General features: G+C 42.2%; 1 protein-coding gene across 5 annotated transcripts in view; it reads right to left on the bottom strand.

Annotated features, from left to right (window-relative positions):
* The window catches only part of LOC130930788 (DNA (cytosine-5)-methyltransferase 3A-like), a 91,201-nt gene that overhangs the window by 26,822 nt on the left and 37,202 nt on the right, over window positions 1-27,177 (bottom strand). For all 5 annotated transcript variants that reach the window (XM_057858923.1, XM_057858921.1, XM_057858919.1 and 2 more), the window contains 5 exons: window positions 13,839-14,189; window positions 11,016-11,174; window positions 10,821-10,928; window positions 5,088-5,244; window positions 4,767-4,916 (listed from right to left, as the gene is read on the bottom strand). In XM_057858923.1, the coding sequence (XP_057714906.1) occupies window positions 4,767-4,916; window positions 5,088-5,244; window positions 10,821-10,928; window positions 11,016-11,174; window positions 13,839-14,189 (925 nt within the window). The remainder of the gene's footprint in view (window positions 1-4,766; window positions 4,917-5,087; window positions 5,245-10,820; window positions 10,929-11,015; window positions 11,175-13,838; window positions 14,190-27,177) is intronic.

Below are 27,177 nucleotides of genomic sequence, written 5' to 3'. Positions count from 1 at the left end.
AAAAATGATGAACAAAGAAAAAATTAAGAGAGTCAAAAGCAAGGGAGGGTCTAGAATGGATCCCTGCAGTACACTGCAGATGCCATTTTGTAGGAACTCCTCGAGTTCCAAGAACCATTTAGTTCCTACTGTAAGGTAAGGACTTTCAGTAGGGCCGTAGTAACACGATTACGTAGGTGTTTAGTGATTCGCTGAAATCAGCAGCTACGCCCCTTACGTACTCACGCGTCTTGAGGAGCCGCCATATTAAAAAAAAAACCTGTACTAGTCATTAGACGTAACTATTCCCTTCACACATACAAGAGTTGTCGCTGTGTCCTCGACGGTCTCCATTCGTTGTTTTCCGTTCCGCTTAGTTTTTCCAGTTTTATTTTGTGTGAGGTGGGTGTGGCGGGTAAATAATGCATGCCTGGCGCAGATTACAACGTAATAGCAGCAATTTGTATCAGACGCAGTACCCATGTGCGAACACGACTGCCTGGTGAACAAGGGCGGACTGGCATACGGGGATACCGTGGATTTCCCTGGTGGGCCGATGGGCCAGTGTCGGGAGAAAAAGGTAGGGTCCTAATTCCTAAAAAAGGTAGGGATTGGTGTCACTATACATGCGTGAACTGCGACCCTTCTCAGTGAAAAATAAGTAGGAATTGGTGACTGCGGTGAAGCCAGCGGACGTTCATGCTCCCGAGGTCAAATGACCGGACCCTAAGAACTAGCGCACTCGCGTAATCCAAGCATTACGGTAAATGCATTCTGACCAGCGGCATGGCAGTTGACTTCCGTGTGGTGGCGTTGTCCCCAACTCTTAAAAACACTCTCAAAACTCAAAAATATATAACACCACCAGTGTTGTCACAGATTACTTAAAAAAAGTAATTACTGATTACTGATTACACCTCAAAAAAGTAATCTAGTTACTTTACTGATTACTTTATTATCAAAGTAACTAAGTTACTTTAAAAGTAACATCAGTTACTTTTTACCAATTTTTCTCCTTTTGCTGCCTCAACATAAAAATAACAGAAAAATGTCATCGCGTGTAATTAGGTTTTTCATATAAGGCTTAATCTTTGAGTTAGCGGGGGTTCAATTAGTCGATGGAGTTGATTTCAACCACCATTGACTCGCCCTAGCTTAGCCATTCCGGAGCCCTAAAACTAACAAATAACTGACAAACTGCACAAACTAACTCCATGATTAAGCCTAATGTAAAAAATTCTGAACTTTCCCTTTGAAATACAGACCTAGCCGTTAAAATGTTGTCTATAAAAGCTTTAAAGTAATAAAACAAACAACAAAAATGAGTGAAATGAACAAAAATCCTACAACGTAGAGTTTTCATAATGGGTCGAAATCATTTTTCAAACAGATCATGTGACTAGCACCTTGGAGACTATCCTTTGCTTTGCTTAGCTAAAACTACATCAGAGGAGGCAAGATGGATATTTAAAATTTGTATATATATATATATACATATATATACATGTATATATATATATATATGTATATATATACAGTATTGGCCAAAAAGTTTGGAGATACCTGAAAGGTGGATACTTTGAAGAATGTAGAATACAAAACCTGTTTTCAGTTATTTCACTTTTTTTGCCATTCAACATGTTCGTTCATAGTTTTGATGTCTTCAGTGAGAATTTACAATAGTAGTGAAAATATATAAAACGCAAAAATTATGAAGTGTGTCCAAACTTTTGACTTTTGTTTCAGAGTCTTCAGCATGCTTTTCCCCCAGTCCCACAAATGTAAAACTCCGCCTATGATTACAAACTCTAACTATAAAATGTACATAATTGCACATATTATAAAGGCTGGTTACAAACTGTAGAAGTGCTGGCTGTCTCGTACCTGTCGGCTTTGTTTCGAGTTTTTTCGCGTTGTGCTGTAATTCCAAGTGCTTCCTTTTTGAATTGGATGTCGAGTTTTTAACGGTCGACAGTCTTTCTGAGCCAGCGCAGAGTTTGCCACGCACGGAAATATTTTTGTCATCTTTACTGGATGGATATGCAAAGTAATGGCTGTATCATCAGTGAGCAAATGCAGCCGTTTGCTGTATATCTACGGCTCCTTTATTGTTAGCATCCTGATAGGTAGCCAGGCTATGTTGTTGACCGCCGTGGCAGACGGCGCACACACCATGGTAGGTAATACACGTGACCAGTTTTTTTTTCCGATGAGAAAACATGAGATGTGATGTAACTCCCAAACTCGAGCAGTATTTTCTATTCAAATGCTCTTCGTACATGACTACAGTATTCTTCATTCTACATACAGTATGAGGCAACAACAAAATAGTAATGCACAGGCACTGAGGAAACTAACTTTAATCAGATTACTGGCTTGGAAAAATGAACGCGTTAGATTGCTCATTGCTGAAAGAAAGTAATCAGATTACAGTAACGTGTTACTGACAACACTGAACGCCACCATTGTCATCATTCAATACAGGAAATAGTCGCCTGATCTTAAAACAGCTCCATCTACATGTGCATTATGTGTCCCCTTAGTAACGGGTCGTTTTAGTAGATGGTAGGTTACCCTCCTCTTTTTTTTTTTTTGTGGCACTGTAAATCCACAAATCTGAATTAATTCTGACCAAACTTTTGCGAATATTTGTAGTAGACCTCTCTAACTCCTCCCATACTCAAAACTATGCCTTTTGGCTGTACCAATATTTAGAAAAATGAATTAAAATTCCTACATGTATACTTGGTCAGGTTACAGTTCTCATTTTTGTGGCACTGTAAATCAACAATTTTGAATGAGTTATGGCCAAGGCTGGTGAATTTTAGTAGTGGACTGGACCTGTCTGACTGCTCAAATATTCCAAACTGCATTTTAAGTGGACCAGTATGAGGAAAAATGATCCAAATGTCCTATATGTGAATTTCATCTGGTTACAGGTTACAGTACTCATTTTAGTGGTTGTGCAAATCCACAATTCTGTAAACATTCTGGCTAAGGATGGTAAATATTTGTGGTGGTCCTCTCTGACTAGTCGCAAACTCAAAACTATGCATTTTTACTGTACCAATATTTAGAAAATGTGTACTTTGATCAGGTTACAGTTCTCTTATGGTTTACTCATGTTATATTGTAGTTTATTGTCTCAATGACTTGTTTGCATTAAAACTGCAACACAGTTGTAATTATTTTGCTTTAAGCTAATTAAGGGCTCGGGTTATTGTTTACTAGGGGTGTAACGGTACACAAAAATCTGGTTCGGTACGTACCTCGGTTTTGAGGTCACGGTTCGGTTCATTTTCGGTACAGTAAGAAAACAAAATGCAAAATATAAATGTGCTAGTTGTTTATTACACACCTTTGTGCTTTCAACAATAGGAACATTAGCCTATACAAAGCTAGAATTCTGCTCAAAAAGTAGCGGGTATTTAAAGATAATAATCCAACAACAATTTGCATTTCAGACCCCGCGTCTTGGTCAGCTTTCTTTCTGAAAGAAAGAAGAAAAAAGTCCTGTGCTAAAGAGAAAAGCAATCCCAATGACAAAGATTTTAACATGTATTTTACAGATGAAATGCCTCAATGAATCTTTTTTTTTTCTTCTGAACGGTTTTCAAAAGCTTTATTGGTGGATTTTCTCAAATTAAAGCGCCACACAGAAATTAATTTAATTGTGTAAGCAGGATCTGTGTATTATTCTTATTATTTAATTACAGGTGTTTTAGCTCATTTCAATTTTTTTATTTAAATGGGCTATTATTTATTTTATTATGTTTCTATATTTTACAAATGTGATGTAGTATTCATTTATATTGTATATTTTATGTTGTGTAACTTTAGTTCCTATGTGAATATTAGTTCCTACTTGTTTTGTTGTTGTAGGAGGGTTTTGTATTGAACACGGGGCCGTGTTGGTTATTATTATAGCAGAGAAGACAGCAGTAAATCAACAGAGACAAGTCAACTGTGCCCCGATCTACCACTCAAGAGATCTGATGGATTCAAAAAGTGGGTTACGATTGCATATTAGTTTGAAAATCGACCGGATCCACTGTATTTTTACACGAGTGACTTCCGGTCTGCCCGATCCTAACTACCGGTAGTAGTATTGACGCAGGAGGGTCGTGTCTCGTGTCAAATAATAAACTCTGCCGTTCTTTTTCGCGTGCGTCGTGTTGAGCCGCTTCTGGGACGCGTCTAACACACGGCCGCACTGTGACTGATTTGCATTGGCTGATTGACTTTAACGCCCGCGTTTCACTGTGTTCTCGCGGCGGTCACGTTGTCGCGCCGTTGATGTTTCTGGGTTATACTATCCTACCGTGTTGGTCCTCATTATAGTAGAGAAGACGGAGAAAATATAATCTACACAAAGAAACTGTAACCCGATCAACTCACAGCCTTGAAAAGTAAGGGTTACATTACGTCAGAAACTCGTTCGGTACGCCTCCGTTTCGAACTGAGCACCACGTACCGAAACTGTTCAATACAAATATATGTACCGTTACACCCTTATTTTTTACTATATAACTTTTATCCAGAACAACATCAAATGCTGTTTTTTTTTCATCAAGGTACAGGTACAGGTACTTGTGCTGCCGGCTGGATGGCTTCCAACACCGTCCACGAATTGGGCCGATCTTTAAATGACTCCTGGGCCACCACCTATTCCCCAGTTCGCCCCTTCTGAGGAAGATTAGGTTCCTGTAACTACTGGAGAGGCCTATAGCTAAAGGAGCTGAGCACTCAGGTTCCTACAGTTCGAAAGCAGCATTTTAATATCTCACCTCGCGTTCCTTCATCGATGATGTCCTTTACTCTGGGCTTCTCCTGGGTGCTCTTTCGAGGCTTCTTAGCAGGAGGCGGCGGCATGTAAGCAGCGGCTTCCGGTTCCACAAACATCTCTGGGTAGACCTCCTTGTATGGGTTGCGCTCCTCTGCGTGTTTCAGCATAGAGCAGACAGTCATTCATTTGGATGTAAGGAGCCTCGATTCAGGCTTGAAACACTAATCCCTTCTTGAAATCCTAATTTGAAAGCCAAACTTTGGTTTTAAAACCGTAACCCAAGCTTGAAACCTTTAAAAGTTTGACATGATCTTGTTCTTACCCTCTGGTGGCTCCAGGCCTTTGGGTCCAGTGGGTTGAAAGCCACACATAGCCCACTGGATCATCTCCTTGTTCAGGAGTTCCACAGATTTGGAAGTTTCGGTGTGGTCGCTGTCGGGACGCAATGAAAAGGCTTTGCCTGCCCGGCTGCTGGCCACCTGGGATCACAGTTGAAAGTTTAAAGGGCAAGTGACTATTTTTTATAATTAAAAAAACAAAACTAAAACTAAACGTACATGAACATCACATTTTGGGTCATATAACAGTTGGTATGCAAGTGTGGCCTATGAGACCCAAAATGTAATGTCAACATGAGGGCACCAGGTCTCAATTACGATTTCATTACTAATCCTTATTTTTCTGTTTTATCAATAAATAAAATTACACTGGTCGCCATTTTTTTATTTTCTGTTGCATGATATTCTACAATTTATAGTTGCTGATTTCAAGTCTGCCATCAGTAGGGAAGGGAATCGAGAAGGAACCGGTTCCATGTGTTCCAATTCCATGGAATCGTTTAGCAGTTTATCTAACGATTATCTAATCGATTCCAACCAAAACCAGCACAATAACGATTCGTAATTTACACATGTTACACACATTTGATTTGGTAAGTAAGACTACATGATTACTCAAAGAGAGTATACACATCAAGTACAACCTGAAGAGTCGTCGCCGAGTGAGTTTGCATTGACTTTCACAGGCCAGGTCATTATTCATGAGACTACTTGAAGAAATGGTGATTTTTCCAAAAAAGTCTATTAATGGGTCTATTGTAATCCTCGTCAAATACTCTATTAGAAAAATATAACATATATGCAGTGTTGTGCATGAACGCGTTCAATGAACGATCGTTCATGAACACGTTCATATTTTGGGCGAACGTGAATTGAACGCATCATATTTCTGTTTCATGAAGGTTACTGTGAACGCGCTCATTCTAGTGGTTGTGAGCGGTGCTCATAACTTCGTTCATGAGTTCATCACATTTAGTGCCTTACCGACAAAACTGCATATAAAGCCATAGGCTAAAAACACAATAAAATTTTTTACCTTAATAGCGGAACATTATCCAACCTGGCAACCCAAGCTGCCTGTCACGGCCGTATTGTTTAAGCACATACGTCATCATAACAACAGCAGCATGGACACAGAAGCTGGCAGCTCTCGAAACCCGGCCCGCTCAGAGCAACTTTCTACACAGTACCAGCATTTAAAAGAGTTTTACGAAAAAGTCAGTACCGACCCGGATGGCAAAAATATAACGTTTACTTGTAAACTTTGTCCACCTGGATTGATGAAGACCGTGCGTACGTCGGTAACGTCTTTAGCCAACCTTAAACGGCACATCGAAATAAAGCATGCGGCAAGCCTTGCTAGGTATCTGCGACTGTGAGCATGTGCAATTAAATAAAGAGACGGCAACGGTTGGCCAGAGCAGTACCTCTGCCACCCAAATACCGCTAACAGCATACCAGAGTGGCCCCGTTTTCTGTCTCTCCCAGCCGCAGCTAGACAACCTAGTTCTGCAGTATATTGTGGGAGACTCTTCGGCATCGGTGGTCAAATATTCAGGTAGGAAATGAACTGTGATTATTTTCTATAAGCTTTGGAAATAAATACAGTAAATAATAGCTTGCAACAATTTTTGGCGAACAAAAAGAACTGAACTACAAAAGTTCATTTTTTGGAACCATGAACTTTAGTTCAAAATTTTGAATTATGAACTGAACAGTTCATTTTAAAATTTGTGAACTGCAATTTGAACTAGTTCATGTAGAAAATGAACTTTCCCAACACTGCATATATGCATCTAAATTAATCCTAAACGATTTTATTCGCAATTGTAATACTCCTGTTAGAAAGATTCCTTGGGTATGCGTTCGTTCCTATCGCAACCAGTCAGTTACTTCCTGTTATTGTCCTACGTCACATGCGCTACGTATTCTGGGACCGAGAATAGGCGTAAGGTGCACATTTCGAGCAGAGGACGGCCATCTGTTATGATGTGTACGACTGTGCGAGGAAGTATTAATCTGTGTGCGTCCATGAAGAAATGTATGTATTTCCTCCTCATGTCATAAAGTTCTTATGATAAGTTAGACCCGTTATCAGCGCGACCGTTTCGTGTTTTTACTGTTACGTCGGCTGGTTGCACCCGCTCGTCCTAACTGCGTATATTCACATTGCACATTTGTATTAAGAGGGAATGTGTTAGTTTAGCATCTTAAGATGATGTTGTACATCCATATGAGTGTAAAGTGCTTAGTTTTCGCCACTTTTATAGCTAAGATGACTGCACGTGCACGCAGCCTGTTTCCGGGTTGTGGGCGCACGCTCGCGCCCCCCCCCCCCCCCCCCACACCTTTATGTCAGTTATGTATGTGTGAGTTTAGAGTCAGTTTGCATTATTTATTGCATCAGCACTAATATGATGTAATTTTCTTTCCTTTCAGAACCACACTTATACCCAAACATTTCAATCTTCTGCCACACACATACAAATACGTCAACATCTTTCCACGCATGCTCTCATCTGCTCATTGAGTGATTCTCATATTAAGTGCCATTGCCTATAGAGGTGTTCAAAATTTCCGATTCTTAGATTATTCGCGATTCGGCCGTGGAAGATTCGAGAACGATTCACAAACATCCAAATTCCGATTATTGAAATATGCGAAGTAAAGCGGAAGTACACAACACTCAGCGCGCCGCGCGGTCTTCGGAACGGAACGGAGCGAGAGTAGCTAAACATCATGCTTCCCATTACCCGGCCCCTGGGGTAATGCCAATGCTCAACTCACGGCTCTAGCTCAACTCATGCAACGAGATAAAAAAAAAAAACACAACAACATACCTGACTGCTGCCGAAAAGCTGCTACAAAGTACATCCATATAATGTTACAGTGGATATCATTTATATAGGACTAGATGCAATATAGATTTGGTAGTGTTAGCAGCACATCTACAAAAAGCTAGATGCGGGCGTTATAAACGGCTGCCATCTTAAAGCAGTACACTTCCCTGCAAGGCTGTTGTAGCGAACCTTCCAAGCAAACCTAATTAACTTTTTATCTAAAATACTCCTAAATCGGTAAAATATTGACTTGAATCTATCTTTAAAATAGTTTTAAAACTCTCACATGTCGAAAGTAGACAAAGGGGAAATTATGGAATAACGGGAGCAATTTTAACAAATTTAATGGTTGATTCACAACATTAAATTAATTGAATGTAGTTTAAAGCTGCTGATACAGAATGGGGACTGGATTTTTTTATTTAATGTTATTTTTGTATATTTGTTTACTGCTATATGTTAACTTGATACTGAAATAGTAGTGTGGTTTAGCCTGAGAGTATTTTTGAACAATTTTGGAACTAATGTACAAAACATTAGAAAAAAAAAAAAAAAAAGAGAAAAAAAAAGGAGGGGGTGCATCAATAATAGTTTTATAATCGAATCGGAGCCTCTGAATCGTAATCGTAAACGAATCGTTAGGTGCCCAAAGATTCCCAGCTCTAATTGCCTGTATATACAGTGCCTTGCAAAAGTATTCGGCCTCCTTGAATCTTGCAACCTTTCGCCACATTTCAGGCTTCAAACATAAAGATATGAAATTTTAATTTTTTTGTCAAGAATCAACAACAAGTGGGGCACAATCGTGAAGTGGAACAACATTTATTGGATAATTTAAACTTTTTTAACAAAGAAAAAACTGAAAAGTGGGGCGTGCAATATTATTCGGCCCCTTTACTTTCAGTGCAGCAAACTCACTCCAGAAGTTCAGTGAGGATCTCTGAATGATCCAGTGTTGTCCTAAATGACCGATGATGATAAATAGAATCCACCTGTGTGTAATCAAGTCTCCGTATAAATGCACCTGCTCTGTGAGAGTCTCAGGGTTCTGTTTAAAGTGCAGAGAGCATTATGAAAACCAAGGAACACACCAGGCAGGTCCGAGATACTGTTGTGGAGAAGTTTAAAGCCGGATTTGGATACAAAAAGATTTCCCAAGCTTTAAACATCTCAATGAGCACTGTGCAAGCCATCATATTGAAATGGAAGGAGCATCAGACCACTGCAAATCTACCAAGACCCAGCCGTCCTTCCAAACTTTCTTCTCAAACAAGGAGAAAACTGATCAGAGATGCAGCCAAGAGGCCCATGATCACTCTGGATGAACTGCAGAGATCTACAGCTGAGGTGGGAGAGTCTGTCCATAGGACAACAATCAGTCGTACCCTGCACAAATCTGGCCTTTATGGAAGAGTGGCAAGAAGAAAGCCATTTCTCAAAGATATCCATAAAAAGTCTCGTTTAAAGTTTGCCACAAGCCACCTGGGAGACACACCAAACATGTGGAAGAAGGTGCTCTGGTCAGATGAAACCAAAATTGAACTTTTTGGCCACAATGCAAAACGATATGTTTGGCGTAAAAGCAACACAGCTCATCACCCTGAACACACCATCCCCACTGTCAAACATGGTGGTGGCAGCATCATGGTTTGGACCTGCTTTTCTTCAGCAGGGAAAGGGAAGATGGTTAAAATTGACGGGAAGATGGATGCAGCCAAATACAGGAACATTCTGGAAGAAAACCTGTTGGTATCTGCACAAGACCTGAGACTGGGACGGAGATTTATCTTCCAACAGGACAATGATCCAAAACAAAGCCAAATCTACAATGGAATGGTTCAAAAATAAACATATCCAGGTGTTAGAATTGCCAAGTCAAAGTCCAGACCTGAATCCAATCGAGAATCTGTGGAAAGAGCTGCAGACTGCTGTTCACAAACACTCTCCATCCAACCTCACTGAGCTCGAGCTGTTTTGCAAGGAAGAATGGGCAAGAATGTCAGTCTCTCGATGTGCAAAACTGATAGAAACATACCCCAAGCGACTTGCAGCTGTAATTGGAGCAAAAGGTGGCGCTACAAAGTATTAACGCAAGGGGGCCGAATAATATTGCACGCCCCACTTTTCAGTTTTTTATTTGTTAAAAAAGTTTAAATTATCCAATAAATGTTGTTCCACTTCACGATTGTGTCCCACTTGTTGTTGATTCTTGACAAAAAAATTACATTTCATATCTTTATGTTTGAAGCCTGAAATGTGGCCAAAGGTTGCAAGATTCAAGGGGGCCGAATACTTTTGCAAGGCACTGTAGTTGTGCCTGTTGCCAAGTTGGATTAAAAGTGCCAAAGACCAACTCCACTCTCCGTTCCTTGTGTTCTAACAGACACCCCGAGGCAAATGAACCATAAAACATATTGAACCCAGAACCTAATACGTCCATTAGTCCAGATTAGAATCGATAAAGAATCTAATCGTTAAGCAATATCGATAATGGAATCGGAATCGTAAAAATGTCATCAATTACCATCCCTTGCCATCAGTTTTTTATTCATGCTTTAGTTTTCATGCAATTAGCATTTTAGATATTCTTATATTTGTGCTGTTTCATACAAATTATTCATAGTTTCACCCAATACCAATTTTATTTTTCCGTCCTTTGCGCGATTATGTATATTTTTCAAAATTGTTGCCAGTTTTGACTGGGAGGGCCCGCATGATCATTAGCTGCTTACCTCTCCCGGTTAAAATGGATTGGACGTCAATGGCAGCCAAGTTCAATGCGTGCCCTATAAAGGGTTAAAGGGCCAACCCAGTTCTTGTATCTCCCGATTGTTATAAACAATCATTTAAATTGTAATTTTTGACAATTGCTCTTACCTGTAGCACCTCGTAGATTGCTTTTTTGTACATAGGCTGCTTGTTATAGGTTGGTTGGTGAAAGGCATTGTTGAAGGAACTTAAGGGCAAGAGTTTCTCAACACAAACCTTAAAAGAAACACATAGAAAATGAGTACTTTTCCGTCGCTTTTCAAAACTAGAAACAAATGAAGTTGAGACAAAGTTAATAGTCACCACTGAGAATTTCCCGTCTCCGAACCACATGACCCATCTAGTACCCTCGGCGGCTCTGCTGCGTCCAGTCATCCACCAGGACACAATGCGCCCCGGCCACCATGAGAAGCCTCGCAGCTTTCCCCAGACCAGGTCGCCAATGACAAAACCGCGATCATCCTGCAAACCCAACAACAGCATTTTGTTGCTCAGATGTCAGTTTTAGTCCCTCAATATTTGTACCTTGCTCAGCAAATAGAGTCTGGGTTGCATCATGAATTCCTCATGAAAGGCATTCATGTTGTTTAATTGACTTTGGCTCCATAAAAACCTAGGGTCCACATCATTGGATATGTGGACATCATATTTAAAGTGCACGTGACACGAAAAAGCATGTTTATTTCATAATACACGAGGTATTATGAAATTATATAGACCGCTTGGATGTGTGTGGAAGCTATCGCTATATTTATTTAGTTTTTTGAATCCCGCGCCATGAAAATGAGTGACTTCCGGCTTCAGTCTTGCATTGAGGAGGAGGGCGCTGTGACGTGTACGGGAGAAGGCGTCCTCTTCACTAAACAGCCGTACTGTTGTGTATAAGGACTGAGGATTCAGCTGATTTTGCGGATAAATACATTTATTTTTCGCATCACGCCAGCCAAACGGCTGCAGAAAAACCTTGCTTTATGAGGGAGAGGCGTGTGCGCCTTTTTGGAGTTTCAAAAGATTCCCATTCACCGTGGATATTGGCCAAGCCCTACTACTGTGGGACTATTGGACTTACGAGGAAGTGAGTAAACATCTTGTTTTGTATTACAAAGTAAACACTACAAACTTTCTTTAAATAAACGACTACTTACGTTTGATCATTGATAGGCATGTAAAAAGCTCTCCTCGTGCACATTAGCTGCACAACAACTGCAGCCGCCCTCCTCCGGGGAACGAACTGTAAATTGCTCGCCGCCGGGCGGTTTGCCAATCCGCAACAACAATCAACAACCCAGTCGTCATGTCAAATAATCCGGGCTAGTTATGTGTGATTTTCCGCTTCGAAGACTTTGAAACATCACTCGGTTCGGGTTAGCATGTCGGCTAGCTGTCACGCCTCTTGTTTTGAGGAGGAATTTGAAGGTGACGTCAGCATCTCACAATACAGCGTTGCTTTACAGCATGCAGATGGACTGCGGATTCAGCTGATTTTGCTGATTAATTCGTTTATTTTTCACATCACGCCAGCCAAATGTGCTGCAGAAAATTGTTGCTGCACCAGGGAGAGGAGGGTGAGCCTTTTTGAGTTTCAAAAGGTTCCCATTGACCACGGATATTGGCCAAAACAAGCCCTACCACTGTGGGACCATTGGACTTACAAGGAAGTGAGTAAACATCGTATTTTGTATTATGTCAAATACTGGGATCATGGCACACGTTTTAATACAGAGGTGGCTTGTATTTGTGGCTGATTGTCCACCGTGAATGCCACTCGGCCGACGACCGGCGGCTTGTCGCACACACCCCTCTAAACTCTGCTTATTGCCCTTTTCATGTGCCAGGTGTTTTTCAACCCCACCAAAAATTGCAACTTTGTGTTAAAAATGGCCGTGAATACAGCGATTACAAAGTAAACACTACAAACTTTCTTTAAATAAAGGACTATTCACTTTCGTTTGATCATGGACGGACATGTAGAAAAGTTCTCCTCAGACACATCCTGCCATGTTTGCTGCACAACAACTGCAACGCCGCTCTCGTATGACTTTCTCACTGTTTACGTCTTCGCTGTGTAGTAAAGTATTATTTTACGCCATATTCGTGTTAACCATGTGGCAGCTATGCGCTCCGCCGACGCCGGCCTGTTTGTCCGGCGGTCATTATCCAGCTGCTTCTCCGCAAACGAGCCCTCTGCCCGCAGCAGGGGAACGATGAGCTCTAACTTGCTCGCAGCTGGGCGGGTTGCCGATCGGCGAGGACAATCGACAACTCCGCCACCGTGTGACATGAGCCTGGCTAGTTTTGTGTGGTTTTTCGCTTCGAAAAGCGAAAATAAGACTTTGAGACGTCACTCGGTTCGGGTTTGCATGTCGGCTAGCTGTCACGCCTCTTGGTTTGTTTACATTCTCCGAAGCCAGGGCAGGGAAACGACAAAAGCCGGACTAACTACAGTGGCATAAAACATCGTTTGGGAGGTGCGACAGTAAAGGTGAAGTCGACAGTTTTGACCATTATGGAGTAATTTTGCCATGTCGTACTGAATTAAATGCAGGCTTTCCCCTACATATTAATAATCGTGGCGCTGCGCCACACCAAAATAAAAGCTACCACACCTCGCAGATGATTTTTTTATTTTTATTTTGTAAAATTAATTCTAATTATTAATTTGTATTATTCAACATGACGTCCAAATGAATATAAGAAGCTCATTTTTACGCTCTATTTGCCATAAGTCGTCTGAAATAGCACGACAAATACAAATCGTTCCTTTACACGCTTTTATTTTGAAAAGCGCATCAGTTCTCCTATTGAAGGTTTGCGCCTGGAGTACATCGGCACGGAGATCTAAATGAGGAGAAAAATCAGTGTCAGTGCTAGACATCCAATTATTTGACTGGGTGAGGCTGACAGCAAATGGATTGGACGTCTTGCACCATCAATGGCAGCCACTTATTTTTATTTAGTTATATAAATCAAACATTATATACTTTTTAATGCCCATTGCAAAATGTGCGCAGGTCTAACTGATACTACAATACCTGGCAAATTGTGAGCCATTTAATATTGGGCCACGAGTTTGAGCCCTGCTCTATATCATGAATTGGTGTGAAAGTTACTGGGTAATCTTCTTACCTCATATTCTGGTTCAGTGTCTGCAGCCTTCGGGGAGGTCTTTTCATCACCTGTGATGGCAACAGGCTCTGGAGTGGTGGCCACAGTAGGTGAGGCCGGGTCGGTAGGCTGCTGCGTTTGCTGCTGCTTCTGCTGATGTTGCGGCAAAGACGCTTCCAATTGCGGCGGCGGACACTGAGGCGCCGGAGGCTGGCGTTGCTGCAAAGGTTGACAATGCTGCTGCGGAACCGGCTTAGAAGCCGGCACACACTGAGGTGGCAAACTTTCGTGCTCTGATTTCTCAGTTTCCTTGACAGGGTCCGGATCCTTTATTACATTCATAGCAGACATCAGTTTGGCCTTTTTCTCTGCCTGGAAAACAGGGATAAGCACAGGTTGAGGACCATGGCCACTAGAGGTGCACTGATCACTGATTTTTGGAAAGCCTGACCTGCCGGTTCCATTTTTTTTTTTTTTTTTCATAAAGAACAGCATGCACCTTTAATACAGTTGGGCAAATAAGTATTCAGTCAACCACCAATTGTGCAAGTTCTCCTACTTGAAAAGATTAGAGAGGCCTGTAATTGTCAACATGGGTAAACCTCAACCATGAGAGAATGTGGAAAAAAAACCTGAAAATCACATTGTTTGATTTCTAAAGAATTTATTTCCAAATCAGAGTGGGACATAAGTATTTGGTCACTTACAAACAAGCAAGATTTCTGGCTGTCAAAGAGGTCTAACTTCTTCTAACGAGGTCTAACGATGCTCCACTCGTTACCTGTATGAATGGCACCTGTTTTAACTCATTGTCAGTATAAAAGACACCTGTTCACAACCTCAGTCAGTCACATTCCAAACTCCACTATGGCCAAGACCAAAGAGCTGTCGAAGGACACCAGAGACAAAATTGTAGACCTGCACCAGGCTGGGAAGACTAAATCTGCAATAGGTAAAACGCTTGGTGTAAAGAAATCAACTGTGGGAGCAATTATTAGAAAATTGAAGACATACAAGACCACTGATAATCTCCCTCAATCTGGGGCTCCATGCAAGATCTGACCCCGTGGCGTCAAAATGATAACAAGAACGGTGAGCAAAAATCACAGAACCACACGGGGGGACCTAGTGAATGACCTACGGAGAGCTGGGACCACAGTAACAAAGGCTACAATCAGTAACACAATGCGCCGCCAGGGACTCAAATCCTGCACTGACAGATGTGTCCCCCTGCTGAAGCCAGTACATGTCCAGGCCTGTCTGCTGTTCGCTAGAGAGCATTTGGATGATCCAGAAGAGGACTGGGAGAATGTGTTATGGTCAGATGAAACCAAAAAAGAACTTTTCGGTAGAAACACAGGTTCTCGTGTTTGGAGGAAAAAGAATACTGAATTGCATCTGAATAACACCATACCCACTGTAAAGCATGGGGGTGGAAAAATCATGCTTTGGGGCTGCTTTTCTGCAAAGGGACCAGGACGACTGATTTGTGTAAAGGAAAGAATTAATGGGGCCATGTATCGAGACATTTTGAGTGAAAATCTCCTTCCATCAGCAACGGCATTGAAGATGAGACGTGGCTGGGTCTTTCAGCATGACAATGATCCCAAACACACAACCAGGGCAACAAAGGATTGGCTCCGTAAGAAGCATTTCAAGGTCCTGGAGTGGCCTAGCCAGTCTCCAAATCTCAACCCAATAGAAAATCTGTGGAGGGAGTTGAAAGTCCGTGTTGCCCAACGACAGCCCCGAAACATCACTGCTCTAGAGGAGATCTGCATGGAGGCATGATCCAAAATACCAGCAACAGTGTGTGAAAAGCTTGTGAAGAGTTACAGAAAACGTTTGGCCTCCATTGTTGCCAACAAAGGGTACATAACAAAGTATTGAGATGAACTTTTGGTATTGACCAAATACTTATTTTCCACCATGACTTGCAAATAAATTCTTTAAAAATCAAACAATGTGATTTTCTGTTTTTTTTATTCCACATTGTGTCTCTCATGGTTGAGGTTTACCCATGTTGATAATTACAGGCCTCTCTAATATTTTCAAGTGGGAGAACTTGCACAATTAGTGGTTGACTAAATACTTATTTGCCCCACTGTATACCAATGAAGCTTGTTTTATTGTAAAACACATTAAACGTTACTAGTATATGATACTTGTAAAAACCCAATAGGCAGATCGATTGGTGCGCCTTTAATAGCTACATAATTTAGGCTTGAAATCAAAACCCATGTTTAAATCTACAATTTGAAACCCTTTGAAACGTTAAGCCAACCTAGCCTTGAAAATTTTAAACCCCACTCCATACGGTGTGAACATGAACATTGGGAACAATCTGGAAAGCTCACAAAGGCGTCCGAAATAGGCCCCTTACTACCTCCTCTGTACTGTAAACAATAGCGCCTTTAAGGGGTTGGGCATGGAGTAGAAACATATGCTCTTCAATCAAGAGGCGCTTTATAAATATCTGCACTGTAGTATTGGTTGGCTTCTTCAAAGCCTCGGGGGCCACATGTTTTGCTCACTGGGCCTCTTGGAGTTCTGTGCGCTGCTCCAGCTTCCGCACTGCAAAGAGTAAACCACTGCCAAGAACTGATTCATTTGAAATAATAGCAGGAATTATTTGTCCAATTTAACACGATTTGTATACATTTATAGGGATAGAGAAAAAATTAGTCTAAATGACCACGCGAAAGACAGTTGCTCCAAGTACCGTAATTTCCCGAATATAAGGCGCACCCGTGTATAATGCGCACCCCAAATTTACTTGTAAAATCTAGGGAAATTTATTGTACCCGTTTATAACGCGCATCCTAATTTTAGCACCAATAAATAGAAGAATACAAGAAAACAGAGCACGTGTACAGATGCAGAAATGTCATTTTACTGACTGGTGAAACACAGCACAAGCATAGCACATTGGTAGTTCAAAACATTACCATGAACTGACAACATTTACGGTAATAATATGATTTGACAACTTCTCCAACTTACCAAAATCTAGGAGAAAACAAAACAGATGTGACTTTTCTTTTAAAGGCTGCTGTATAACTTGCTCGTTTAATCATGATGAATAAATGTTTCTTCCATGGATTGATACGGTAAAATAAAAGTGGGGACTGAAGTCTGAAAACGGAAAAAGTGCATCGCTGTGGACTGTAACAAGAGGAACTATTATTATTTGGGTTTGAGTTTCCCGAGGGACAGTGTACTTGACGGGCACAGGAACTCTGTGTTGTGTTACGTTTGTTCTGGTCCGAGTTGCCGAGTTGCAATAAACGTTTACTCAAATGAGTTCAAGAAACTAAATTCTGTGCTTTATGATGAGTGAAAAAAGCAGAATTTACGAAATCATTTGACCAATCAGTGTGGTATTACTGAAACATGTATTACCGAAACAAAATGGTGACGTCATGTACCGTAATGGTTGGCAACGGATCGCCGGCAATCGCCGCATACGTTTTCTTCAACACAACATGGCCGTGTCAATTAAAAAAATATGTCTTTAGATAGATATAAAATATATATATTTGTCTCCATCCATGTACCCGTGTATAATGCGCACCCATGATTTTACAAGTTGATTTTGGGAAAAAAAAGTGCGCGTTATAATCGGGAAATTACGGTAGTTTCTTGAGTATAAGTCACACATTTTTCATAGCTTGGCTGGGCTTGCGACTTATATTTATGTTGTTTTTTGTTTTCTACACTGACAGCAGTGTGGTTTTCGTCCCGACCTTGGAACAGTGGACCAGCTCTATACCCTCGCAGGGTCCTGGAGGGTGCATAGGAGTTCGCCTAACCAGTCTACATGTGTTTTCTGGATCAGGAGAAGGTGTTCGACCGTGTGCATTGGGGAGTGCTGTGGGGGGTGCTCCGTGAGTACGGGGTAACGATCCCCTTTGTAAGGGCTGTTCTGTCCCTGTACAAGAGGTGTCAGAGTTTGGTCCGAATTGCCAACAGCAAGTCGAACTTGTTTCTATGTCATAATTTTTATGGACAAAATTTCAAGGCGCAGCCGAAGCGTTAAAAAGGTTTGGTTTGGTGGCTTCAGCATTGCATCTGCAGTTGATGTGGTGCTTTTTGCTTGATCAAGCGGTGACCTCCAACTCTCCCTGGTGCGGTTTGCAGTGGAGTGTGAAGCGGTTGGGATGAAGATCAGCATTTCTAAATCGGAGACTGTGGTCGTCTGTCGGAAAAGGGTGGCGTGCCCTCTCCGGGTTGGGGATGAGATTCTGCCCCAAGTAGAGGAGTTCAGGTATCTTGGGGTCTTGTTTACGGGTGAGGGTAGTAGGGAGCCGGAGATCGACAGGCGGATCGGTGCAGCGTCTGCAGTAATGCGTACTCTGCACCGGTCCATAGTGATGAAGAAGGAGCTGAGCTGAAAGGCGAAGCTCTTGATTTACCAGTCGATCTACGTTCCTACCTTCACCTACAGTTTTGTCACGAGCGGTGGGTTGTGACTGAAAGAACAAGATCCCGGATATAAGCGGCCAAAATGAGTTTCCTCCGCAGGGTTTCCGGGCTCTCCCTTAGAAATAGGGTGAGAAGCTCGGTCATCCGGGAGGGACTCGGTGTCGAGCCACTACTCCTCTTGAGAGGAGCCAGTTGAGGTGGCTCGGGCATCTGGTTCGGATGCCTCCTGGACGCCTCCCTGGAGAGGTGTTCAGGGCATATCCCACCGGCGGGAGGCCCCAGGGACGACCCAGAACACGCTGGAGAGTATGTCTCTCGGCTGGCCAGGAAACGCCTTGGGATCCCACCGGAGGAGGTGGTTGAAGTGGCTGGGGGAAGCAAGGAAGTCTGGGCTTCCCTGCTAAAGCTGCTGCTCCCGCAAGCCGACCCCGGATTAAGTGATAGATGATGGATGGACGGATGGATGGATGGATGGATGGATGGATGGATGGATGGATGGATGGATGGATGGATGGATGGATGGATGGATGGATGGATGGATGGATGGATGGATGGATGGATGGATGGATGGATGGATGGATGGATGGATGGATGGATGGATGGATGGATGGATGGATGGATGGATGGAATGAGATCAAGAGTTTTCTAAATAAGTTATTTTGTGTTGTTTAGGGCTAGTGTTTTTCAACCACTGTGCTGCGGCACACTACTCATGCAATACTCTTCCATATCAGTAGAAGTCAATAGGTAGCTAATTACTTTGTTTAGTGATGCGTTGGAACTACGACTGGCATTGGGCCTGCGGCTAGCGGTAGCGGCTAGCTAGCAAAACTATAACGGTGACAGAGATGGTAAAGGTTTTTATAAAGGAGAGATGCTAACTCAGAACAGGACAAAATTAATTGAAATGCTATTAAAAGGAAGCAAAGACTAATTGGTCTCTGGTGTAAGGCTATAAGCAAAAGCTATCCTTCATTGGGATTTACACTAAAATGTAAAGAAGAAGAAGAACTTAATATAGCGGGATTGACTTTAAACGGGGTTGCACTCATACAAACTACAATACAGAAGCTCGGGTGTCACACTGAAAGGGTAAAAATGATCATAAAATGAGTTTTTCTTTGTTTGTTTGATTCCTATTCAATACATGACTTTATATTGTTAATATAAGCAAGCTGGGATCCACTCTTCTCCTAAATGGGGGCCTCACAGCTTGCCTTCGCTTTGGCTCTTCTTAAAAGACGGACAGGCTAAAACGAGTTAAGGCGCAGAGAAGACATATTGAAGCCAGCCTCTATGCTAACCAATGTTTGGACCCCTAATTTGGCGTAACCATTGCGTTTGGCCTCTAGCAGAGAACTGAGATGCGTTGATAATCCACCTCGGGTTGATTCAGAAGATAACCCGTGAGCCCCCAAGGGGTGATAGAGTGCACTCTAGGGCGGGGAAAATCCCTCCTGAATGACAAAATGCAAGCACGTGTGTTCTTTGAAAGCTAAAAAAGCCGCAATGGTAGGAAGACGAAACGGCTGACACGTTTTTAACTTCCTCATGCGATGCGACAGGCGCTAAGAAGAAAGTTTGACCTTTGCGGTGGAAAACGCAACAGGCGCATTTATGTCTTATGGACTTTGATGGCTCTGTAATTCCGTGCTTTTTATCACACGATGCTACATCAAGACTTGCCCGAGACCTGAAGTCACTGAAATCAAGATAAAACCAAGACTTCTGGGAGTTGAGACCAAGACAAGACCAAGTCTTGACCAAGAACATTAGCAATCAATTTAAAAAATTCACAAACATATTTTAAAGCAGTGTTTTTCAACCTTTTTTGACTCACGGCATGTTTTTACATTGGAAAAAATCTCGCGGCACACCACAAACCAAAAATGTTCCAAAATTATTTTCTGTACGGTATATTTCATTATAAAATAATTTCTCGGTATGTATACTTATTCAGTGTGAACCTGTTTAGATGAACACAAAGTCGATATCCTTATTCTTCAACAGCTCTCAGTCTTCCTCTGTTTTATTTATTTATTTATTTTATAGCAGTTCGGCTTGAAAAAGCTCAGAATTATCAGAAAGGGGGACTTGAGCAATGTCTTTAAACGCATCAGGGCCGAGCATCTCGCAGACACTGGCTTTGCAGGCAGGTAGTATTTATTAATGTCTGTCACGGTGTGGGACTTGTTGGATTTCGCAACAAGGTCACTGGCTTTGAGGGCTTTCTCATTTACCTTTGTAGTTTTTATCAATTAAGTTGCCTGTTTCTCTGTGTTTTCACGAAGGCGAACAAAATAGTCCATCGACTTGTTTTGAAGCGACGGGTGTTTCGTTTGGAGACGACGTTTAAGCTTGCTTGGTATCATGGCGCTGTTGGAATGGAGCGCTGCTCGTGTCGCCTACAAGAACTGCTCGGATTTTTAGCCATTAGTCCCCTTGCTGATCTCAACAATGTGTTGGAATAAAACACAGGGGGAGGATTGACGGTCGTCACATTTGGATAAAATAGAAAGGACGCTTTCAAGTATATCGACACATGACGAGTCTAACCAAATGATGTGCAGTGGACGTGCTAGGGTCCACATTGTCGCGGACAGCAAGGTCGTTGATGGCTAGAAAGCCGAGCAGTTTTTGAACGCGACACATGCAATACTTCGCTCATCTGCACAGGACCGAGAACTTTCTACCTACTCCTTCCTTACATCCTACTGCAACGCTCGGCGACATAAGAAAAATATTGTAATAGCCCCGAATGGGGAAATGGAAAGGAGAGTAGTCGGTGATGAATTTCCCAATTTATTGTGGCAACAATGGAAAATAATAAACAAAATAACAGCGGCAGCCGCAACATGCGACCTCTAATTTCGCTCACAGGCCTTCTCCCTCCCTCTTTGCTTGTTTCCCCGTTACGTCACCACTCTGTAGTCTGATGGCCCCTTCAAGGGCCCGCACACAGTTACGGACATTACAATGTACACTCACCGGCCACTTTATTAGGTACACCTGTCCAACTGTTCGTTAACACTTAATTTCTAATCAGCCAATCACATGGCGGCAACTCAGTGCATTTAGGCATGTAGACATGGTTTAAGACAATCTCCTGCAGTTCAAACTGAGCATCAGTATGGGGAAAAAAGGTTATTTGAGTGACTTTGAACGTGGCATGGTTGTTGGTGCCAGAAGGGCAGGTCTGAGTATTTCAGAAACTGTTGATCTACTGGGATTTTTACGCACAACCATCTCTAGGGTTTACAGAGAATGGTCCGAAAAAGAAAAAATATCCAGTCAGCGGCAGTTCTGTGGGCGGAAATGCCTTGTTGATGCCAGAGGTCAGAGGAGAATGGCCAGACTGGTTCGAGCTGATAGAAAGGCAACAGTGACTCAAATAACCACCCGTTACAACCAAAGTAGGCAGACGAGCATCTCTGAACGCACAGTACGTCGAACTTTGAGGCAGATGGGCAACAGCAGCAGAAGACCACGCTGGGTGCCACTCTTTTCAGCTAAGAACAGGAAACTGAGGCTACAATTTGCACAAGCTCATCGAAATTGGACAATAGAAGATTGGAAAAACGTTGCCTGGTCTGATGAGTCTCGATTTCTGCCGCGACATTCGGATGGTAGGGTCAGAATTTGGCGTTAACAACATGAACGTATGGATCCATCCTGCCTTGTATCAACGGTTCAGGCTGGTGTTGGTGGTGTAATGGTGTGGGGAATATTTTCTTGGCACTCTTTGGGCCCCTTGGTACCAACTGATCATGGTTGGAACGCCACAGCCTCCCTGAGTATTGTTGCTGACCATGTCCATCCCTTTATGACCAAAATGTACTCAACTTCTGATGGCTACTTTCAGCAGGATAATGCGCAATGTCATAAAGCTGGAATCATCTCAGACTGGTTTGACAATGAGTTCACTGTACTCAAATGGTCACCAGATCTCAATCCAATAGAGCATCTTTGGGATGTGGTGGAACGGGAGATTCGCATCATGGATGTGCAGCCGACAAATCTGCACCAACTGTGTGATGCCATCATGTCAATATAGACCAAACTCTCTGAGGAATGCTTCCAGCACCTTGTTGAATCTATGCCACGAAGAATTGAGGCAGTTCTGAAGGCAAAAGGGGGTCCAACCCGCTATTAGCATGGTGTACCTAATAAAGTGGCCGGTGAGCGTATATAATATATATATAAATGCGACATTAGATAATTTCTGGCGGCACACCTGACGATCTCTCACGGCACACTAGTGTGCCGCGGCACACCGGTTGAAAAACACTGTTTTAAAGCAGTCATGGGTTTGACGCTTTATCATCAATCTAAAGGAAACCTCCACCCTATTCCATGGCTAGGTAGTATAAACAGAGAATCCAAAGGCCGTCTGTTTCCTATCGGTAGCAGAAATACTAATACCTACAGTGTATCACAAAAGTGAGTACACCCCTCGAATTTCTGCAGATATTTAAGTACCGGATTGGCCCGAATATAAGACGTTTTTTTTTTTTTGCATTAAAATAAGACTGAAAAAGTGGGTGTCGTCTTATACGCTCGGTCTAGATGTTATACCCATTCACGACACTAGATGGCGCCAGATATCATTGAAGCGATGTTCTGTCATGACAGATCTCAGCTACTCTGAAGTTTAACCAGTTTGCATTATTTTATTGCAAGGTTTTCCCTTATTCAGACTTGTTTCAACACTACAGTTACAGTTAGACTTTACTTTGATGGTTAATGCAGTTATTGCAATTTCTTTGTTTTATCACAATAGATTGGTTGATTTAATTTCAAAAACCAGAAGCCATTCATTTACGAATGTGATTGCACTTTAGTCTACATATTTAAATGTTCAGATATTAAGATTTGAATGAGGCAAAATAACATGCTTTTCCTCTCAAATATATTGTTAAAATCATTTGTTTCAGATGTACTGTCATTATTTTCTGTATAAAAATTAATTTGGTGTTCAAAAAGTCTTTTTTCAAACTTGAGTCTTGAAAAGAGGGGGTCGTCTTATAATCAAGGCCGTCTTATATTCGGGCCAAAATGACACTTTGACACAATGAAGAGTAGTCTGTGTGCAGCTTATATAATAGAGGTAATTTATTTTCCCCTCAAAATAACTCAAAATATAGCCATTAATAGCTAAACCCCTGGCAACAAAAGTGAGTACACCCCTTAGAAACTACAAACTAAATGTCAAATTGAGTACTGCTTGTCATTTTCCCTCCAAAATGTCACGTGACTCGTTAAAGGAATGCTGTCAGGATTGCTGCAGGGTTTGAAGAGGTGGGGGGGTCAGCCTGTTAGTGCTCAGACCATACGCCGCACTCTACATCAAATTGGTGTGCATGGCTGTCACCCAAGGAGGAAGCCTCTTCTCAAGACGGTACGCAAGAAAGCCCGCAAACAGTTTGCTGAAGACATGTCAACAAAAGGACATGGAGTACTGGAACCATATCCTATGGTCTGATAAGACGGGCAGGGTTGAGCGCTGCCGCTCCAAACGATTTCTCGCTGCATTTTTGGGACATACTGTAAAAAAATAGATAATTGCGTACTACACTATGACGGAAATTTTTAGTTGTTTTGAAACCATGACCTTTTCATACCACGGTAAATCTTGAAACCGGTAACCGGCACATGCCTACTCTTAAGTAACTTATTATTTTGAGCAAGCCCGTCGACAGAGGGGGCAACTCAGGACCATAGGGGCCCCTGAATGACCCTAAATTTATTTTACTTTACATTCACATATTTCTTTTTTATTTAAATCATTGTCTAATTAAATATTGTTTTACTCGATATATACTTTAAAACTTTAACATATTAAATATTTTAAACACATATTTTTTCCTTGTTTTGCACAACGCCCCCCGTCTTAGCAGAGAATGGTTTGACCCCGCTCTGGCGCACTCAAGGCTACACTACGTACGTGCTCCGAAGCGGGAAATTAAAATCTGTCATTGTTATAAACTTTGAACATGGCTGGTCGTCATAAATCGGGTGCGCAGAAAAGAAAAGAAAAGAAAAAGAGATGAAGATCATAGAGGTGAACGAGAAAAAATGATGACGTTTTTAAAAGGGGGACAAGAAGACAGAGTTGACAGGGCTAGAGTTGGCTGCGGACGCTGATGTCGGGAAGTGAACAACAGCCGCTAACACTGAACGGTTTACATTCGCGATCACCGTGACCAAAGCCCGATTTGAGTCTGTCACCGGCCGCTTGTAGCCTATTGAGCTGCGGGATGACAAGACATGCAGCTCGCGTTGAGCCGAGGGGAGAGAAGGTGATGGGAGATCAGGGGTATATGTTAGTCTGTGGGGAGAAGGTGTGCGAGGCTGAACAGACTTGGGTCCGGCAGCTGGATTTATCTTGGGTTTACAACCCACTGTGTATCATAGCAAACGCTAATACAAATCCATCACCGAAACAGCACAAACGAACCTGTTAACAACCTAGCCATGCTCTCCATTGAGCGTGAGCTTGCCCAGAAACTGGATTTCACTGATGTTATAAATGACTTTGCTGTCAAAAACTCTAGGCGCATCACTGTTTGAGGGCTTGATAACCCCAGAGATGTGGAGGGGGCAGGCACAGGATGTTATACTGTTTTGTTGCTTTGCAGGCAGGCATAGCGCTCTCAGTTGCATTGTACTGTAGCCTACATGGGATATTAGATGCAAATTGTTTCTTTACATTGTGTCACATCACACTGCTGTCTGTTAAAATTTAACTGTCCATCTCAAATTAAATAATTTGAAAATTAACACTGTCATTGCTTGCAAACCGTTAAAAGTACTGCGTATGTTGTCGTGACAAGCCGGTGGCAGGGGTGGGGTGGGGTGGGGGGGGGGGGCCTATTATGGTCTCTCGTCCCTGGGCCCCTGCAAGTCTGTTGACAGCCCTGATTTTGAGTATTCGCAAGTAACACACCTGATAAATTGAGTTGAATTAACAACACTTAAATTTCTGGGTAAACTGAACTTGATATTTTAAGCAGAGGAAACTTCGCCTTTGCCTCACTCCCAATGCCTTCAAAAGAGAGTGTAGCTCATCACTTAACCAGGGTATTTTGCTCGGTTGTCTGCGCACTCCGCTGTCCACTGTCATTGTGGTTGCCCTGGCTCAAATTACACTTGGATAGCTTAATTTAGTTAAGCTGATGTCCAGTTTACTTGAAATTTTGATTTCAAGGTGTTAAATAGGTTACTGACATCAATTTCTCAAGTTCTGTCTTTTTTTTTTAAGTGTGCCATTGTTGATAATAGACATCCGATACATTTAGACTGGGAGGGTTAGGAGTAATCATTCGCTCCCATTCAAATGGAATGGACGTCTTTCACCGTCAATGGCAGCCAATGAGTTAAGTACACTATGAACATGGCTTAAACCACAGCATGTAACCTATACCACTACTACTACAATACACTTTGCTGCGGTGAAACAGGAAACAGTTTCAGCACGTATCAACTCACACAGGGGGGTGTAAAACTTTTTCTTTCCAGAATCCAAGCAACTCTGCTGAATCCTGCAGGCGTGCTCGCTCACGTTCTTTTTCAGGCAGATAGCGCACACACAACAAAAACAACAATTAAGTCCTGTATGGAAAATGGCCGCAGTCAGCAATTTGGATGCCCATCCACACATGCTAAGAAATAACGCAAGTGCACGTACCCAAACATGAGCCTCATAGTAGATCCAGTGTGGAGTTCTCTCTTTTTTTTTCTTTTTAACCCCCCACCCCTTTTCCTTCCTTTCCACTCACACACACAGGCATGCACATGTCTTTGTCTGGGAATTCAAGGTCAGGTGGTCGCCTGAACGCATTGCTGGTTGGCTGGAGAGGATTCACCGAGCATCTGGCAACCGGCCAGAAGGAGGCCGGCTCTCGCGAGTACAGCCCGCCTAAGTATTTGCCGCAAAACGTTTCAAAATCTGCACTGCACAAACTCATTTCCACGGCTAAGAATGGGGGAGGGACTGTCACTGTAACAGCAGGCGCATTTAGAAAAGAAAAAAAAGACTAAGTGCAAGAAAAGAAAACCACTTGTGCTGCATTGTGGGCCATGCAGCGGCATCCTCGGGCCTAAAAACCTTTTTAACCTTTGCGCCCCTTCATGAACTGACTACTTGTTGGACAGGTTGCGGCCAAAATTAACTCATTGCCTGGCATTAACAACAACAGACGTCAAATTTATTTAAACTAAACAATAAAAATGAGACTGTTTCGAAGAAGGTTTTGGATGTCTAGCACTGTCAATGGCAGGCAATGAGTTAAATGAGTAAAAAGAAATAGGACAAATTCAGCTAACTTTCATTAGTGCATGAATGAGTCTTCTATTGTATATTAACATTAAGCTAACGGGTGTTTGAAAAACAATATATTTCGTTTTTTTAATGCACAGTAGGTGTAACTTTGATATGTCTGTTAAATGTAATAGTTTACCTCAACTGGTTTGTAAACTGTCCACATTGATCTCTTTTTGGGGGGCTGTTAGGTACAGTGATATGACAAAGTACCTGAACATTTTGGGAAGTTCTCACATTTCGGCATAAAATCAACATCAAATGTTATCTGATCTTTGTCAAAATCACACAGATGAAAAAAACTGTCTGCTTTAACTAAAATCACCCAAACATTTATAGGTTTCCATGTTATAAAGAGGATAGTATGCAAACAATGACAGAAGGGGGGGGGGGAAACAAGTGAACCATCACATTTAATATTTTGTGGCCGCCTCTTTGGCAGCAATAACTTCAACCAGACACTCCCTGTAGCTGCAGATCAGTCTGGCACATTGATCAGGACTAATCTTGGCCCATTCTTCTCTACAAAACTGCTGTAGTTCAGTCAGATTCCTGGGATGTCTGGCATGAATCACCGTCTTTAGGTCATGCAACAGCATCTCAACGGGGTTCAAG

This window comes from Corythoichthys intestinalis, chromosome 15 (genome assembly GCF_030265065.1).
Source record: "Corythoichthys intestinalis isolate RoL2023-P3 chromosome 15, ASM3026506v1, whole genome shotgun sequence".
In the NCBI taxonomy this organism is placed as follows: domain Eukaryota; kingdom Metazoa; phylum Chordata; class Actinopteri; order Syngnathiformes; family Syngnathidae; genus Corythoichthys; species Corythoichthys intestinalis.
Note: the sequence above shows the minus strand (reverse complement) of the source record. Positions and strands in the feature narration are given on the sequence as shown.